The sequence below is a fragment of the Balaenoptera ricei genome, chromosome 5, assembly GCF_028023285.1.
Source record: "Balaenoptera ricei isolate mBalRic1 chromosome 5, mBalRic1.hap2, whole genome shotgun sequence".
NCBI classification, from domain to species: Eukaryota; Metazoa; Chordata; class Mammalia; order Artiodactyla; family Balaenopteridae; genus Balaenoptera; species Balaenoptera ricei.
In genome coordinates, this window is record NC_082643.1 from 53,806,371 (window position 1) to 53,825,196 (window position 18,826).

Below are 18,826 nucleotides of genomic sequence, written 5' to 3' on the forward strand. Positions count from 1 at the left end.
TGCCTTTCCTCCTTGTCTCATATCCATGTAATGGTACCCTTAGTCACTTTACTCTTTCCAGACTCTCCCAAATTCAGTGTCCTCTGGTTCTTGCCTTTCTTCTTTTCCACTTTTACTTTCCATACCTATGCATTTCTTTTCAGTGTTAATCATGAACGAGCTCTTAGTTGCACTATGTACCAGATACCATTTTACATATTAATGATGAATGCTCACAATGGCTCTATGAGGTCAGTACTATTATTACCTCTATCGTACTGATAGGGAAACTGAAGCACAGGGGAGATCAGTAATTTGCCCGGGGCCATGAGATACAAACCCAGGGAGGTAGTCTGGCTTCTTCATACATGTTCGTACTGCATTCTGCTGCCTCTCTGCTCTCTCTAGAGTAGATCCATTAAGCTGTTCTCAGGGTTTCTCAATCTCTGCCATCATCCATTCCTCTAGTTCAGAACAACAAATGCTCCAGAATGGAACTGGCCTAGACAGAATTCTCTCACAATGATACTGAATAATTGAGAACAAGAAATTATTTTGTTGTTTGTATAGGGAATGCCTGGGTAAATATTTCATAATTTTAAGCTCAAGGATGTATTTTTAAAGTTTTTTTTTTCTCCAGAGGGGGCATAAAATGTTTTTAGATAATTATTTTAAATGACACTTTATTCATCACAAGATGCTTATTTAATTTGGATCCTCCCTTCTATTGTATTGTCAACATCTACTTGGTCACAAGACTTATCAGATACCCTTTTTTGATATCTACCAGATCTATTCCTCCCTCACCAGGTTTCCTTCACAACTTTGGAAGGGAAGATTATTGCAAAGGTCTCTTAACTAGCCAACTAAATTTGATTTTCTTCTCTTTGCTTATTTCCAGGGTAATCTTTCTTGAATGGATGAATGAATGAATGAATGAATGAATTTGAGTAGAATTATATTATTTCCCTGATTCAGATCCTTCAGTCTCCTAATGTGTTACCCTAAAGACACAACATAATTCTTTTTTTTACAGGGGTATAGTTGTTTTACAATGTTGTATTAGTTTCTACTGTACAGCGAAGTGGAGTTCCCTGTGCTATACAGCAGGTTCTCATTAGTTATCTATTTTATACATGTTAGTGTATACATGTTAGTCCCAATCTCCCAATTCATCCCACCCCCCCTTTCCCCCCTTGGTGTCCGTATGTTTGTTCTCTACGTCTGTGTCTGTCTTTCTGCCTTGCAAACCGGTTCATCTGTACCGTTTTCTAGATTCCACATATATGCGTTAATATATGATATTTGACACAACATAATTTATGTAATATTCTGGCCCAAAGTGAAAACCTGAATGAATCTAATCATTAGTTGACAAATAAACCCAAATTGTGGGACATTTTACAAAACAGCTGGCTTATACATTTCAAAAATACTAAAAGACAAAAAGAGGCTCAGAAACTATTCCAAACTAATTCTGTGGAAACTAAATGCAGTGCATGATCATTGATTGGAAAAACATTGCTATAAAGAACATTCTAGGGACAAATGATAAATTTTGAATATCGTCTTTATACTAGATAATAGTATTATATTTGTGTTAAATATTCTGATTTTAAGATTATATTGTGGTTATGTAAGAGAATGTGCTTGTTATGAGCTGAGGTATTTAGAAGTGAAGAATCAGGATGTCAGCAACTTACTCTCAAATGGTTCAGCAACATTTTATATATAAATGTATATATAGTATGTGTATTATATATTATAATTAATATATATATAAATATATATCAAATATGGTGACACGGTAACACAAGGTTAATCTAGATGCAAGGCATGTAACATGTTCATTGTGCTTTCCTTACACCTTTTTTGTAGATTTGAAATTTTTCAAAATTAAAAAATATATACACATATATTTTTTTAAACGTCTAAGTCAGTGCTTGTGGAGACCTTCAATAACTCCCTGGATAAAGTCCAAACATTTGTCTGGCATTCAAGGCTTTTAAGAACAGATCCTTTCCCATCTCCCACCCCCTTCACATATGGTACTTCAGCCGTTCAAAGAGACCTACAATTTTCTATATGTCTTTCCTGTAGAAGCCTATGTCACTGGGTATTGTCGCCATAGTTTTCATATCTGACTCTCACAGGAGACTATTTATCAGGGTCTAGTTTATTAACAAGCGTGCAGTTGCTATTTAATACTTTGTAATATTTATTAAAGATAAAGGATTTTTGTTTATTTAATTTTTATTGAACTATTTAATTTGCTTCTGAAACTTCAGCACCTAGAACAGTGCCTGACTTATGACTCAATAAATATTTGATGAATGGATGAATGAATGATCAAATGTATGATGGAATGAATAAGTGATTAAATCCAAAGAAATATATTTCCCTTCCCAGGTTTCCAGTACACTAAATATGGATGCCGTAGGAAAAGTGATAATAAAATGGTTCACCGTAGCTTCTGTGAGGCCAACAAAAAGCCAAAACCTATTAGAAGAATGTGCAATATTCAAGAGTGTACACATCCACTGTAAGTGTTTATTTTAACTATCATATACTGAGGACAAAATAAAAAGGATTTAAATGTCTTTAGCTCTTTTTAGTTTTAACTTAATTTTTAGTCAAAGCTAATACATATACCTGGTTACAATGGTCAGATCATTTCACAGGAATTATATAAAGCTGTAGTCCTGTGGGTTTTTTCCCCATATCTCTGCTTCTCAAAAATAACTGCTTTTATTTATTCTTCTCTTTTTTTTATTGAAGTTTAGTTGACTTACAATATTGTGTTAGTTTCAGGTGTACAGCAAAGTGATTCAGTTATGTATTTTTTTTCAGATTATCTTACGTTATAGGTTATTACAAGATATTGAATATATCAATAGTTCCCTGTGCTATACAGTAAATCTTTGTTGCTTTTCTATTTTATGTATAGTAGTTTGTATCTGTTAATCCCATACTCTTAATTTATCCATCCTCCCCTCCCTTTCCCCTTTGATAACCATAAGTTTGAGTTTGTTTTCTATGTCTGTGAGTCTCTTTCTGTTTTATATATAGATTCATTTGTGTGTGTGTGTGTGTGTGTGTGTGTGTGTGTGTGTGTGTGTATCAATACTGATATTGATATTCAGAGTTCATATTATTCTCACAACATGTGTCTCTCTTGACAGTTGAGAGGGACGGGAAGATTATGCATCACTTAGCATGCTCTACTTATGTTTCTTTTCTTATTAAACTTTGTTTCTCCTAGAGTTAGTGAATGTCTTGATTTTTATGTCTCATTTTCTACTACTTTTCACTAAGTCATCCCCAAACTCTTCTCCTCTAAATGCTACACACTCAAGTATCCTGTCCTTGTGTCTTCTTAGAGACATGTCCCAGAGAGTTCTCTGTGTTCTAGCTCCTGCCTGAGCTCCTACACAGCTTCCGTCCTGGGGCTTCTTTTTACCATCCTCCGAGGGATTCCTACTGCATGTCTCTTGTATTGGATCTCCTGTTTTCTGCATTCTTTTTCTTATCTTTTAGAGTATTCATTCATTCTGGTAGGTCATATCTTTCAGTCGTTTCATGAAAAAAACTATATACAAAGGAAAAATTTTATATAAGAATTAAGCTTCTATACACCTAAGAAAAGTATATAAGAGGTTAAAGTATAAGGGTATATAAGAAGTCTTTCTTCTGCTCTTACTCTTGATCATCTGGACACACACATATGTATACCATTCCAACCTATAATATATTTTTCTCAGAATTTATAAACTTGCTCCATTATTTTCTAGACTCCAGTGATGCTCTTGAAAAGTCATTTGCTACTCTTATTCTCAATTATTTCTATGTGACCTCTCTTTTTTTTCTGTCTTTCAAAGTTTGTAGGATCATTTTGTTCCTAGTGTCTTGAAATTTCATAGTGATAAACTGCCTTCGTGCTCATTTTTTCTCATCTCTTGTGCTGTATACTTGTAGAATTTTTAAAACACAAAACTAATATCTTTTACCTCTGGGAAATTTTCTTGTATTTTTTCTTTGAAAAGCTTCCCCTATGATTTTCAGTATTCTTTCCAGGAAATTTGTAGTTAGGGTTTCTAGACAGATCTAATTCTTTTCTTTTCTTTTCTCTCCTGGTATTTACTGTTCTTCCTGCTGAATTTTTCCATTTTTGCTACTATGTCATTAACATCCAAGAGAGTTTTAACATCCAAGTGCTGTTTTGTTTATCAAATGTTCTGTTTTCCAGACATTTGATTCTTATTTCAAAGATGTAATATATTCGTTTACCTTTTTTAGGCTCTTAAAGATGATTTGCTTTTTTGTGCATTACTTCTTCTATTTCTTTTTGCCCTTCGTTCAGCATTTGTGTTAGAGACTTTCTATGTCTGGTGAACATTGGCTGTTCACATGTGTATAGACTGCAGCATTAATAAACTGCTGTATGATACATAGGAATGTTATGGAGACAGGAGATCCTGAGAGTTCTCTTCACAAGGAGAATTCTTTTTTCTTTTCTTTCTTTGCATCTATATGAGATGATGGATGTAACTAAACCTGTTGTGGTAGTCACCTCACAATATATGTAAATCAAACCATCATGCTGAACACTTTATGAGTGTATGCCATTTTATGTATTTTTTTATTGTCATTCTGGGAATTTCAGGAGAGAATAAAGGTAACAAAAAGTATCTATGACTATGAAGTATATACTTCTCATGTTAACACCTGTCTTTAAATGAGAGTCACAGTGGAAGCCTTCAAAATTGAGTAAAATTTCTTAGTTGCCACAATTCATTCTACTGCCAGTTGAAAACCTATGGCAGTCTTAAACTCTGAATAGCAAAGACTGCCAAGGTTTTAACCTGTTTATATTTTGGTGCTCCATACATACGAAAAGAAAAAAAATTGCACAGGGAAAGTAAATTTGGAAAGGATAAATAGTATGACTCCATTACATACTAACAGTTTGATTACCTAGTTGGAATCAATGGTGACAACCCTTTGGGACATATGCAATGACGAACTGTCTGTCATATTGTATCCATAGCTAATTTGGAGAGGGCTGGGGCACTGACATTGAATTTGGACATAGAATTTGGGAATGTCCCATAGGAAATCTTTTTGAAAATAAATTCCTTGGAAATACTTCTATCAGGTACATTCATGGAAGCAGTTTCTGCTCAGGCCCAGATGCATACAACCTTTACCTTTTCATCAGGTCCAATAAGGGCCTATATGAAGAACTGAATTTTCCAAACAAGATGGATATGTCAGGTAGCCTTCACAGCAACAATCATAGAGATGGAACTGTAATCTCATTTAGAATATTCAAACATGAGTAAACTCATGAGGTAATGAAAAAGCAGCAGCAACCAAATCACCTTGTCATAGCAGGCATCAGATGGAGCCTTTTTAAATTTCCTTTCAGGTATTTAACACCGTGAGGCAATATGGCTGAGAATGAGTTGGTTTTATTTATTTTAATGAGTTGGTTTTTATAATTTCATAATTATTTATTATAATGAGTTGGTTTCTATTTTATTTTATTTTTATTGAAGCATAGTTGATTTACAATGTTGTGTTAGTTTCAGGTAGACAGCAAAATGATTCAGTTATACATATGTATATATATATGTATATGTTCTTTTTCAGATTCTTTTCCCTTATAGGTTATTACAAAATATTGAGTAGAGGTCCCTGTGCTATATAGTGGGTTCTTGCTGATTATCTCTTTTATATATAGCAGTTTGTATCTGCTAATCCCAAACTCTTAATTTATCACTCCTCCACCCCCTTTCCCCTTTGGTAACCATAAGTTTGTTTTCTATGTCTGTGACTCTATTTCTGTTTTGTAAATAAGTTCATTTTTAGCATAGTTTTAGATTCCACATATAAGTGATATCATGATACTTGTCTTTCTCTGACTTCCTTCACTTAGTATGATAATCTCTAGGTCCATTCGTGCTGCTGTAAATGGCATTATTTCGTTTTTTACGGCTGAGTAATATTCCATTGGATATATGTGCCACATCTTCTTTATGAGTTGGTGCTATTTTGGGAAACTACCATCTTGCCTGAATCTAAGGCGACAACTTTAAGATGAGTTTCAGAAACCCTCTGTGGATGATCCTTTTGGAAAAGAGAAGCTTGTTTCAGAGTCACTGGGAGGCAGGATACTAGGGCATAACAAATAGATGTGCCCCGCCTAGGACTGTTAGAAAGTTTTAAGACTTTTTGTTTGATGCGCCCCTCTTTCTGAACCTGCCCCGCGGCGGGGTTGTGGGGGGGGGGGGGCAGGCACGTCATTCAGAGGACAGAAAGAGCTAGGCTTGCGGTGCAGGGAGGGGCACACCACGCAACCGGGTCGCCAAGTTCAGTGTTAACCCCCATCCTCAGCTGGGCGGCAGAAGAATGGGAGCACTGCACCAAAACCTGCGGCAGTTCCGGCTATCAGCTCCGCGCCGTGCGCTGCCTCCAGCCGTCCCACAATGGCACCAACCGCTCGGTGCACAGCAAGTACTGCGTGGGTGGCCGTCCGGAGAGCCGCCGGCCTTGTAACAGAGTGCCCTGCCCGGCCCAGTGGAAAACGGGGCCCTGGAACGAGGTGGGTGTGCGAATTCTGTGTGCATTGGCTGGGGGGCGGGGGGGGGGGGGAGGGGTAAGCACGTGAGTTGTATTTTAATTTGGCTTCCGTATCAGGTAGGCTTTGTGTGAAGTGAGAAACTGTCACGTATTTTGGAAGCATTACGCATCTGTCGGTATTAGGAAAAACTCACAGGTTAAAACAGTGTTTGCATGAAAGATGAGTTGATGGGGGCAAACCACGTTTGGATGTCTTGTGACACAGAGGCCTCTGAAAGGTGACTGACCTTCTGTCCCGTAGTTTTTCAGGACTGCTCCTTTCCTCCTGGATGCATTCCAAATCCCTGACCTTGAATGCAGGGCCCTGCCCCATTTGACACCACACGAATGCTTCTTTTTTTTCTTTTTGTTGAAGTATAGTTGATGTAACGTTACCTTAGAGTCAGGTGTACAACTTAATGATTGGATATTTGTATACATTGCAAAATGATAACCACAGTAAATCCCATGATAACTCTTCTTAGTTCGTCTTCCTTCATTCTAACTCTTTGTCCCAGTCTGAGTAAACTGTTGACTGTTTCGAAGACCACGCTGGTCTGAGCCTCCTCCCTTTTGGCTGGCTTGCCCTTCCCCCTCCTCCTATGTGACCATCTCCCCCTCATCCACCAAGGCTCAGCTCCATGGTCCAAAATACCACTTTGCAGGGGTGCCCTTGCCGGCAGTCCTTCCCCTGCACTCCAAAGGCAAAGAGGCCTGTCAGTGGCTTGCTGATCACAGCAGTGTATCGGAACTCCTGTCTTTGAGCCTGTGCTCACCATTAGTCCATGCATTTCTCAAAAAAACAGGTGCTTTGCTTCCCCAGCGCCCAGTCGGTGCCTGTCCAAATGACGTCTGCTTGGTGACTGGCTGAATCAGTGTCTCATTGCCCGTATTAACCGCAGATCTTTGATATATCTAAACACTCCAAATGAAGAATCACAGGGTGATAGTAGAGTGGATTGGAGGAAAGGGCAGCAAAAAGTAGACAGAGGACAAAGGAGGAAGTGGAGAGCAGGCCCAGGAGGGAAGGAACAGGCAAATGAAAGTGACCTGCCCAGGACCTTAAGGATAACTCATGTCTCATTCTCCTCAGAGTCCTGGAACAAGCATCCCTCCTCTACAGCTCCTACCTAGAGCAATAGCACGGCTGCTTCTGGGCTTAGTTTCAGAGCAGTTAGCCCATTCCTTAAAGAAATGAATTTGTGGGAATAGAGTAATAGTAGTTCCAAAGAGGTTTAATTAACCAACATAGCATGGCAGTAAATTCACCATTTGTAAGGAAGGTGAGAGAATGGGAAGCTCGATCCGTGATCGGCTCTCTGAAAACGGGCTCCACTACTGCTTTTAGGAACTACAGAAGGTGTTACATTATAACAATGATTTGTTTGGCATCAAATGCTTACTACATGCCAAGCATAACTGTTTTATATACATTGTCTCCTTTGCCTTCATTTAGTCCTACAGCAATTCTGTGAAGCTTTCAGAGAAAGAACAATGCTCCTAGGGTATAAAGCTAGGATTCTCTTGTCTCCCAAGTCACTGTAACACTGGGCCGTAGAGAAAGAACTCCAGAGCTGTGTATGCGTGTGTGCTCGTGTGTGCATGTGTGTGTCTGAGTGTGCACATGGGGAAAGGAAGAAAGACAGTCCTGGTGGAATAAACGTCTATAATCACAGCCTTTGTTTCTGTAGTGTTCAGTAACCTGCGGCGAAGGGACAGAGGTGAGGCAGGTCCTCTGCAGGGCGGGTGACCACTGCGACGGTGAAAAGCCTGAGTCTGTCCGAGCCTGTCAGCTGCCTCCCTGTAATGGTAGGTGTGACACTGATTGATTTCACTGTTCTGATCATGGTTTTTGAGACTCAAAAAGCAGAACTTCCTTTCTGGGCAAGCTCTGGAATTTCCATTTGCTTACTGAAAAATGACTAAAGGAAAACACCCTTGAAATATTAGCTTAATAGAGTTCTTTAAGGTGGATGTCTGCGACAATGTCCCCTCCAGTTCGTTATCATAACCGCTGCGGCCTCTGTGGTTCCCAGTAGGCAGTAATGCTGGGGTGAGGACCGTGTCGTGTATATGTAGCTTCTGTCAGTTTGTGTTTCTAGAAGGAGCTACTTGTTTTCTCTCTTTGATTTTCTTTATAACTTCACATCATTGTCAAAGGCATAATAATGCAGAAGGTTTGGCAATACTTTACTAAAATCATTCAATTTAGGCATGTGGATGATAAATGTCTTTCACAAAGCCACTTCCAATACCTGCCCATCCATTTCCATAGGCTTGAACAGCGTGCTTTCAGAATAGATACCTTGTGCATATGCTAAAGTTTGCCTAACTTACTCTTGCCATATTGCAAAAGCAGTCTCTTTTCTTTAAAGTACAGATCTTCCTCAATTTACAATGGAGTTACATCCTGATAAACTCATCCTAAGTTGAAAATACTGTCAGTCGAAAATGCATTTAAAACACCTAACCTACTGAACACCATAGCCTAGCGTTAAACATGCTCCAAACACTTACGTTTGCCTACAGTTGGGCAAAATCACCTAACACAAAGCCTATTTGGTAATAAAGTGTTGAATACCTCATATAACTTATTGAATACTATACTGAAGGTAAAAGACAGAATGGTTGTCTGGGTACAGAATGGTGATAAGTGTGTCCGTCATTTGCCCTCGTGATCGCCTGGCTCACCGGGAGCTGCAGCTGCTGCCCTGCCCAGCATCACAAAAGAGTATCATTCCATGTATCACTAGCTCAGAAAAGACCCAGATTCAAAGTACGGTTTCTACTGAATGCATATGGCTTTCACACCATCATAAAGTCCAAAAATCGTAAGTAGAACCGTCATAAGTCAGGGGACATCTGTATAATTTCAATTTGCTATTGTAAAACAAATAGCATATATTGGATGGTTTCAGTTTCTATCACTGTCTCCTTCTTCCTCCTTTTCTGTCTCTCTCTGCATCTGTCTGTGTCCTTTGTGTCTCATTTTGTATCTCCACTTTTCTCTCCTCTCTTTTCCTCTGTGGGTTTCGCACTCTGTCTCTGACTTGCTGTCACTTGCTGTCTGTATGTTGCTCACTTTCTGTGTATATCACTCGTGCTTTTTCCACCTCACTCTTTCTTCTCATTCTCTCTCTCTCTCTCTCTCTCCCTCCTAGTCTCCCTACCTCTACCTCTTTTCTCTCTTTCTCCTGCTCTCTCCCTTTCCTCTTCTCATCTCTTCCTGACTCTCTCCTTCTTCTCTGTTTCCCTCTTTTTCTAACACTCCTCCTTCCCCCTTTTCTGGCACATGTGTCTGTCAGTGTCTCCCTTTCTCCTCCACTTTTCTCTGTCCTTCCTCACCCTCCCTGCCCACCTCCCTGTCTCTGCCACTCTGCGTCTGTCTCTCCATCTCCCCGTGTCTCTTGCCTTCCCTGCCTTCTCTCTTTCCCAGCCCCCGTGTCCCTTCCCCTCTGGTTCTCTGTGCCTGTCTCTCTCTCCCTCTCTCTCTTCCTGTCCTCCCACTGCCTGTCTACTCTTCCAAAGAAACCTTATAAAATATTTCTTTGTACATTTTCCTTTGAAATGTGGGGTGGCATGAACAAGTATGACCATGAGGGGGAGACAAAGGACTTACATATTTAATCATTTTTTCTCTGGAAAGTATATTTGAAACTTCAAAACACAAGTCAAAGCCAAAAGAACGAATTTACCTACTTAGAAGCTATAACATTTCCCGTCACCATAGTATTTTACTCTTACATAGACATTACTGTCAGGAGGTTAAACACTTTTTGAGTAAGCTTTATTGATCTTAATAACTGGTAGAGGTATATATTTCTGCAAATATGCCCAACTGTCAGCAAGAATTTGCTTGATACTTTTCCTTAAGCCAAAAGAAAATGTTATAGGCATAGAAAGCTATAGGCATAGAAAAAATAATTCAGATAGGAAAAGGGATTGATACTTGAGGTGAAACCCATTAATGTGATTCTCAGGCATTTACAACCTAATTAGATGATTATCTTAGCTAATATGAAATATTCAAACACATCATACTGTATCATAGATGTGTAAATGTCAGGGAAATACAAGTCATTCCACAACTTGGGAAGTGGGCATGGAATTATAACACTAACAAAGGTGGTAAGTTTAGCCTGTTTTGGCCCTGACAACTGACCCTCTTTTTTTCCCCTCGAACTTTAGAAAAGGGATTTAATTTCTTTGGCAAGTTATATAGCGGGTTTCTTACCTAGCAATGTAGAATCACCCAATATTACATTGTAATTTTAAGTGATTATATTACATAAATGCCACAATTTACAATTCTTTGCATTTATTAATTGGATATGGGATTAGTATTCTGTGTTAGACTGTGTGCATAGGCTCTGCATAGGATATGCTCTGGAATGGCTGAAAAGAAGTACAAACTAACATTTTCATGAGCTCAATGTTTGGATTTTTTGAAATCTAATTCTTATAACCTATGATCAATAAAATTAAAAAATAATAGAAATAGTCTGTACACACACACCTACCAAGTGTTTTGTGAGCGTTACTTTAGTACTCTTTAAAGTACTATCAGTTCAATGAAATTAAAGAACCACGAATTATTCAAAAGAAAGTTGGTACCCTTTACCCAGATTTGTGCTTTCAAATAACAAATAACCTGAGAACATTCAATGGTAAACATGAAACTGTTGCCTTCACTCTGGAGAGTGGTCTCCAAATCAAAATAGTATCTTGATTTTTCTTTTGGTCATATAGTTTTAAGATTTAATATGTTCCAACAGGTCTTTAGTATTTATTTTGATTTTAAATTTAAATTTAATAGAGAGGCCACTCTATTATAAAGACAGAACCATCATAAAATTTAAAAAAACAGTGCCCTCTATATCTTAAAAATATGGTAAAACTAATTCTATTTTCTCATTCTAAAATCAGATATGTATTTCTACTAGGAAGAAAAAATTACCCTTGATCTGAAGACTCTTGATGGAGATGTGAAAGTACTGGTCAATTCAAGTGCTTTGCACATAGAGAATACTTATTTTAGTAAATTCATCCTAATATTCATATTTTTAATGCAAAGCCTCATGTGGACAACTCCCATAAATGTTAGATTTTACTTAAAATTTTTTATATTCATACACGATTTAAATTTCTTCCCTCCTTTTATTCATTTTTAGTTATATTTATTTTTATAGTTAAAATGAAATGTAGTTGAAATACAGTATTATGTTAGTTTCAGATGTACTACCTAGTGATTTTGCATACACTATGCATAATGTATTTGCATACATTATGAAATGATCACCACGATAAGTCTGTCCCCATAGAAAGTTATTACCACGTGACTGGCCATATTCCTTATGCTGTATGTCACATCCCTATGGCTTATTTATTTCACAACTGGAGGTTTGTACCTCTTAATCCCCTTCACCTGTTTTGCCCCTCCCTCAGCAATCGCCCATTTGTTCTCTGTTCAGAATCTATGATTCTGTTTTTTGTTTTGTTTGTTTTGTTTTTTAGATTCCACATATAAGTGAGATCATACAATATTTATCTTTCTCTGTCTGACTTATTTCACTTAGCTTAATGCCCTCTAGCTCCATCCATGTTGCCCTCCTTTCATGTTTGGATGTATGTCTCATTTTGTTGTCTTTTAATCTTTGCAGATGAGCCATGTTTGGGAGATAAATCCATATTCTGTCAAATGGAGGTGCTGGCGCGATACTGCTCCATACCAGGTTATAACAAGTTATGTTGTGAGTCATGTAGCAAGCGCAGCAGCACCCTGCCACCGCCGTACCTTCCAGAAGCTGCTGAAACTCACGATGATGCTATCTTTAACTCCAGTGACCTCCCCGAATCGCTAATGATGCCTACATCTTTGGTTCCTTACTATTCAGAGACTCCTGCTGAGAAGAAGAAATCTTTGAGCAAGATCTCTTCTGTAGGAGGTCCAAATGCACATGCTGCTTTCAGGCCAAACAGTAAATCCAGTGGTGCTAACCTACCCCAGAGGAGAGCTCAGCCAGCAGAAAATAAGACTCTGAGACTGGCCTCCCCACCCACCAAGAGTGGCCACCTCAGTTCATCTCCACAAATGGCTGCTGCCCCCTTCCTTGCAGCCAGTGATTCCACAGGTGCTTCTTCTCAGGCAAGAACCTCAAAGAAAGATGAAAAGATTATTGACAAGAGACGTCCGCTAAGGTCATCCACATTGGAAAGATGAGAAAGTGAAGCCAAAAGGCTAGACATCAATGGAAAATCTGGACAAGCTCCCTCTCCCCGTGGTGCATACAGCTTGTTTAAAGTGGAAATCTCCATAAATCATCAACTCATTTTATCTGTACGTGGAAGAACAAAAAAGTGCTGGTTCACTTTCTAGTTGCTTTCATCCTCCTTTTGTTCTGCATTGACTCATTTACCAGAATTCATTGGAAGAAAGCACCAAAGATTATTAACCGAAGGAAAGTAAGTTGCTAAGTGTGTTGGTCATTTTCTAAAGCAGAAAAGGGACTGGAATCAATTGTGCATACCAGCTGATTTTCTGGTTGTTGTTTTAAAAAAGTTACAGTAAAAATAAAAAAGAGGTGCCAATGGTTTACATTTTAACAAAAGGTTTTGAAAATGGAGCAAAGAATTCTTAGACTTGTATTCCTATTTATCTATATTAGAAATATTGTATGAGCAAATTTGCAGCTGTTGTGTAAATACTGTATATTGCAGAAATCAGTATTATTTTAAGAGATGTGTTCTCAAATGATTGTTTACTATATTACATTTCTGGATATTCTAGGTGCCTGTCATTGAGTATTGCCTTATTTGACGTTCTATGAGTTGATTTTCAAAGCAGAATATTACAAAGAAGTTAGAAACACCGTTACTGACAATACAAGGGGTTTTGTTGTGTGGCTTTGTTTGATCAACAATGTGACGCCTAAATTACAGAAAAAGAGAAAAAAACAGATAAGCTGCAGATATAGAGATTTCAGCTTACCTATTACCTTCCATCCTTTAAATAAAAAAGAATAAGTTTGGTGTCTTAGTATACTTGTAGTCACAGGGAACAGAGACCAGTAAATGAGCCTGTGCAGCACAAAATGGAAACCCTTTTACCAGGGCCTCAATAGACACCATTGAATTGTCCTGCTTTCCTGTGTTGTTTTTAATTGTCCCATTGTTGACATATACAAACAAGTATACTCAATGTACTGTAATTAATTACTAACAAAGGAAAAATGTACTGAGATCATTTGTTTGTATGTCAGTAGCTGAGAAAAGCATCGTTGAACTAGAAATAACAATCAAGTATAGCAGGGCTTTAGGGCTCTGGAAGCAGCTTCAAGAAAGCATTTGTCAATGGTTGCAATATTTATTTTCCGCATGGTTCATATCCAAATGTTCACAACCACAATGCATCTGACTGCAATAATGTGCTAGTAATTTATGTCAGTGATCACCTTACTCACAGTGAAGCCAGAAATGCTCTCTCCAGGGAGTAGATGTAAAGTACTTGTATATAGAATTCAGAACTGAAGATATTTATTAAAAGTTGATTTTTTTTCTTGATAGTATTTTTATGTACTAAATATTTACGCTAATATCAATGACATATTTTGGTAAACTAGAGAGACATAATTAGAGATGCATGCTTTGTTCTGTACATAGAGGAGAAATTTAAGCAAACTACAGCAGCCAAATCAAAGAGCTAAAATTGAACAAAATTGATGTTATGCAAATTTTGCATTTTTAGAGTAGTTGATGCAAAGTTGGTAACTTTTCCCCCTTCAATGAAACATAAAGTAGTATGGGCTCAGATAGCTAGCTGTTTAATGAAATAGGGAATTAGAAACACCAAAAAAGAAGTATGTGAAGGAGATAAATACTTCATGAATTACACTTAAAAGAAAAAAGAAAGAGAAGTGTTGACAGCATAATGATTTTGAGGTCAGTTCCTGAACTGTCCAAAAATACATTCTGCAAACTAAAATATAGATATGTTAACTTCTCAAAGCACAGAATGTGCAAGAATGTTTGCATTTTAACCATGGTAAAAATAACAGCTTCACCTATTGACTCTATACCTCTAAAGAATCGCTGCTACTTGGTGCAAGACTTTTGAAAGTCAAATGAATTAGGTGAATTCCAGATTGTAAAACAATCCCTGAACCTCAAATAGAAGTCATTTTTTTCCCCTAAAAATTTCCCCAGCATGAAATTCTCCTCTAGTTTGCTTGCGTGTGCATGCATCTGGTCCACAGGGGAACACAGAGAAAGCTGGTCACACACATACACCTCCCATAAAGATGTATATATTCATTATACTCCTGATCTTTGAGCTTCCTTTTCTACTAAGCTAAAAATTCCTTTTTATCAAAGTGTACACTACTGATGCTGTTTGTTGTATTGGGAGCACGTAGCAATAAAAATGTTAACAAAATATAGACCTGGCTCAATGGAGATTTTATCATTAGATTCATCACTGAGTAATGGAAACATGTTATTTCCTCCTACAAAGTGAAATAGTATCAAGTTCATTTGCTACTTGGACTTTCTCTAAAGAGGCTCAAACTAAGTGACTGTGTCTCCTCTTCTCACATCAGGTTGTATCATAATATTTTTTAAATAACATTTTTAAAAAAGAAAATAAGAGGTTATGGGAGTGGCTTTTTGCCTAAGTCCATCCCACAGAACTTGAAGAGACAGAAAGTGGCAATAATGCTAGGGGTATGAGAAGGAAAAGGGGCACTTCTGTTTTTAAAATGTGTCATCCCAGAGTGGTTTTTAGAAAAGCAACCCTCAGGTTTGAACCCTGAGGATTGGTGCGAGCACATCACCCCACGACTCAGGAGTGTGGGAAGAACAGGACATCCCAGAAGAGGGTGTTTCTTTCTGTAACAGGGAGACACTGTCTTGCCACAGTTCCCAGTCTAAACTGCAAAGACAGACTGATTCAGGTTTGAACTCCACCTACCACCTCATACCAGAATGATCGTGGGTTATCTCACTGGATTTCAGTTTCCTCATCTGTAAAATAGGAGGCAGAACTGTCAAACATCATTGTGTGACTGCTGTGAGAAATGAGATAAGTAAAGCTGTTAGGGCAGGGCTTCACACATAGTTATTCACTAAAATATTAAGTATCATCTTTGTCCTTGTAATTTCCCAAGCCTCCTCCTCATCACCTTCATTATGTAACAAAACCACAGCTTTCCTTTAGGGTCTACAGCTAGTTTGACTCATGATCACTATATCTCATTAATGGCGGTAAAGAACATAGTTTCAGGATCTAAAGACAAACAATTTAGCTTTAAAAATTAATAGGAAGGACAGACTCACTACAAATGATCTCCAGTCATTGATTTTGAAGAATTTTAGCAGAATATACCCACTCTACCTTTGCAAACAATAAACAGTGAGACTAAAGGATAATTATGTATTTCTGCAAAGATGGTCAATGGTTCAGTAATGCCCCCAAATTATTAGCAAATAAAACGTTTCTCATGTACTTACATTAATACACTTTGCAGAAATATCAAGTCATTCCTCTGTACCTACCATGAACCCACTTAAATATAAGATGTAAGAGAAAAAAATCAATTAAAAATGATGAAAACATAGATAAGCCAGAAAGGACATTACTTGTTTTTAAAAATACTAAATAAAGAAAATTAAAAAGTAAAAGGCTAGGGGAGGGATAAATCAGAAGATGGGGATTGACATATACACACTACTATATATAAAATAGATAACTAATAAGGACCATATGACCTTTCCATATGACCTTTAATTACAATTAACAAACAAAATTTTCTATTTCTTTTGCATTCTTCATTAGTACCTAGCGCTCTGCTTTGGCCATTGTACAAACTTCCTAAATACACGCTCCAGTCTGTAAGGTTCTACTGCAGAACACAGATTTCCTAGTGTTATGACTATAGTGTCCCTTCTGTTCTCAGCCTTTTCCTTTCTCTGTTATCATATTTGTCAGGATCGGGAACTAGCTAACGTTGATCTGGAAAGGACCTTTAGATCTAGTCCAGTACTCTTCATTTTGCAAGGATAACATTAAGGCCCAAAGGTGAATTTTCCATGATCTCACTTCCGAGTTTAGTAGAACTGGGATTAGAATTGGAATTAGTATTGCAACTGCCTTCTTCCCTGGTCATCATGCTTCTATCTTGTAGAAATTAGGGGCTCCAGTGTAAAGGAAGGCCATTAACTCTGGATAAGCAAGGGTCTATGTGCTCAACCTAAACAAGTGAGTAGAAGTGTGCATTTTGAGAGAGAAAATCTGAAGGCTTATTAGTGAAGTATATTACACTTGCAAATAAGCCCGTTGCAACCCTCTAGACTACACAGGAATGCGTCCAGCTATATGCGTGGGACATCTTCATTTGCCTATATTGGCTGCTGACATGAGTCACATTTTTCTAGCCTAATTTCCAGAAGGTCTATCTACATGATGAGACGTACTCTGTTGGATTTCTCAACTCTTATTTTCGCATCTCAGATGTTGCCTGCTGCTTGGAGACGGCAACATAGCCTCTAGCTGAATGCTTTAATATTTATAATGTTCTCAACGTGAAACTCAAGTTGTCAGAAGAAATAGCCACTCTGATTCACTTCGCCTTTGCTTTGGATTTTCGTGGTTGTTGGAAATGCTTTTGAGTGATGTGGATGGTCTGGACAAACAGTTTCTTTAACTACATAGTCAGTTCTGTAGTTTTCTTCCCTCCATATTCACCCTTCTAAATTGGAATCTTATCCAGTTCTCCTACTTCTCCAGACTCCCTAAGCCTACAAGCAGGCTCAGGTTTTCCTCATCATACAAGGAAGGCTCAAACTTCTGCTTGACTCTGTTTCTGCCTTATTAGCCAGTGTCTGCTCTTTTCTCTTTTCACCACCAAACTTCTCAAGAGCGTAGCTTAGCTTCACTGCCTCTTCTCTTCCCATCGCTCACCAGCATTCACTGTGGAATTCACTGCAGCCTGTCTTCTGGCCCAAGCACGTGACAGAAAGAGCTTTCCCAAAGGTTACAGGTGCAACAAATTTCTATTGAGCTCTGATTGTGTGCCAGACATTGCTCTAGGTTCTTAGAATACAGTCGTGTGCAAACTGGTAAAAATCCCTGCCCTTTAACGGGAGCTTACTTTGTAGCAGAGGAAACAGAAAATAAACAATAATCATAATACATTGGTTTGCTATATAATATGTTAAAAGGTGATAAAAAAGAGCATATTGTGGAGTGAAATAAGATGGTGGTTGTAGAGCTCATTAGAAGGTGACAGTAGAGGAAAGACTTGAAGGACGTGAGAGAATTCTGGGAAAGAACATTCCAGGAGGAAGGAATGATAAGTGCAAAGTAACTTGGGTACTCTTTCATATCTTTGAGTCCTTCCCCAACTTTTTATACTCCTAACCCACAAAATCCCAACCCAGATCTTTCTATTATCACAATTTTATTGTTCCCATAAAACTAACTCCGGTTTTTTTAGCCCCCATAAAATGAGCTCCTTGGTCCTCTACTGTCCTTGTGAATTTGATTTTAGTCAAGGAAAGGACCATGTCCTTGATTTAGTCAAAATCTCTAACCTAAATAGCTGATCATAGCTGTAAAGATCAATAATATCTGAAAACTATCTTAAATGTCTAAGGCTGCAATTTTAGAATGTCTAGAAGTATTTGCTTTTTCACCCTGGATTCTCTGTGCTATTTATTCACTTACTATGCACTTACTATGCACTTATCTATGCACTTATCTATGGCTAACAGTGAGTACATTTGTTTTCATAATCTATGATCTAAAAATTAAAATCCTTTGAAACTGTCTTAATAAGCCATCTATATCTTCATTTTCCATAGTTAATGTTTTTATATCTCTGTCTCCACAAGACTCAGCCATCCATTTGTCAGGTGAGGTTTGTCATCTTCAGATACTTGCTTCGGAATGCCAGCACACATACCTTTGAGGGTTGTCAGATCACTGATAAGTGACATGTACCCTTTTCAGCGGAGTGTCTCAGTCATTAATCGCAATGCGTGGCTCTTCCCCTGGGGGCTGGATTGAAACATGTCTTCTGTTTGGTTATGCCTGGGAGATTTTCCTAGTTTCTTGAGTAGGGTTCTACTATTTACTTAGAATGATGTTTTTCACCCCTAGCTGCATATTTAAATCACCTGGAAGCTATAAAACTAACAATGTCCCACTACAGGCCAATTAAAAGAGAATGGG

The 18,826-nt window shown here is 38.0% G+C and overlaps 1 protein-coding gene across 1 annotated transcript in view; it reads left to right on the forward strand.

Annotated features, from left to right (window-relative positions):
• ADAMTS3 (ADAM metallopeptidase with thrombospondin type 1 motif 3) overlaps positions 1 to 13,180 on the forward strand; it is a 282,138-nt gene extending 268,958 nt beyond the window's left edge. Inside the window, exons 19-22 of the mRNA XM_059924055.1 lie at positions 2,389 to 2,521; positions 6,376 to 6,583; positions 8,292 to 8,409; positions 12,261 to 13,180. Of these exons, the coding sequence (XP_059780038.1) occupies positions 2,389 to 2,521; positions 6,376 to 6,583; positions 8,292 to 8,409; positions 12,261 to 12,820 (1,019 nt within the window). The 3' untranslated portion in view covers positions 12,821 to 13,180. The remainder of the gene's footprint in view (positions 1 to 2,388; positions 2,522 to 6,375; positions 6,584 to 8,291; positions 8,410 to 12,260) is intronic.
• The last annotated feature ends 5,646 nt before the right edge of the window (positions 13,181 to 18,826 follow it).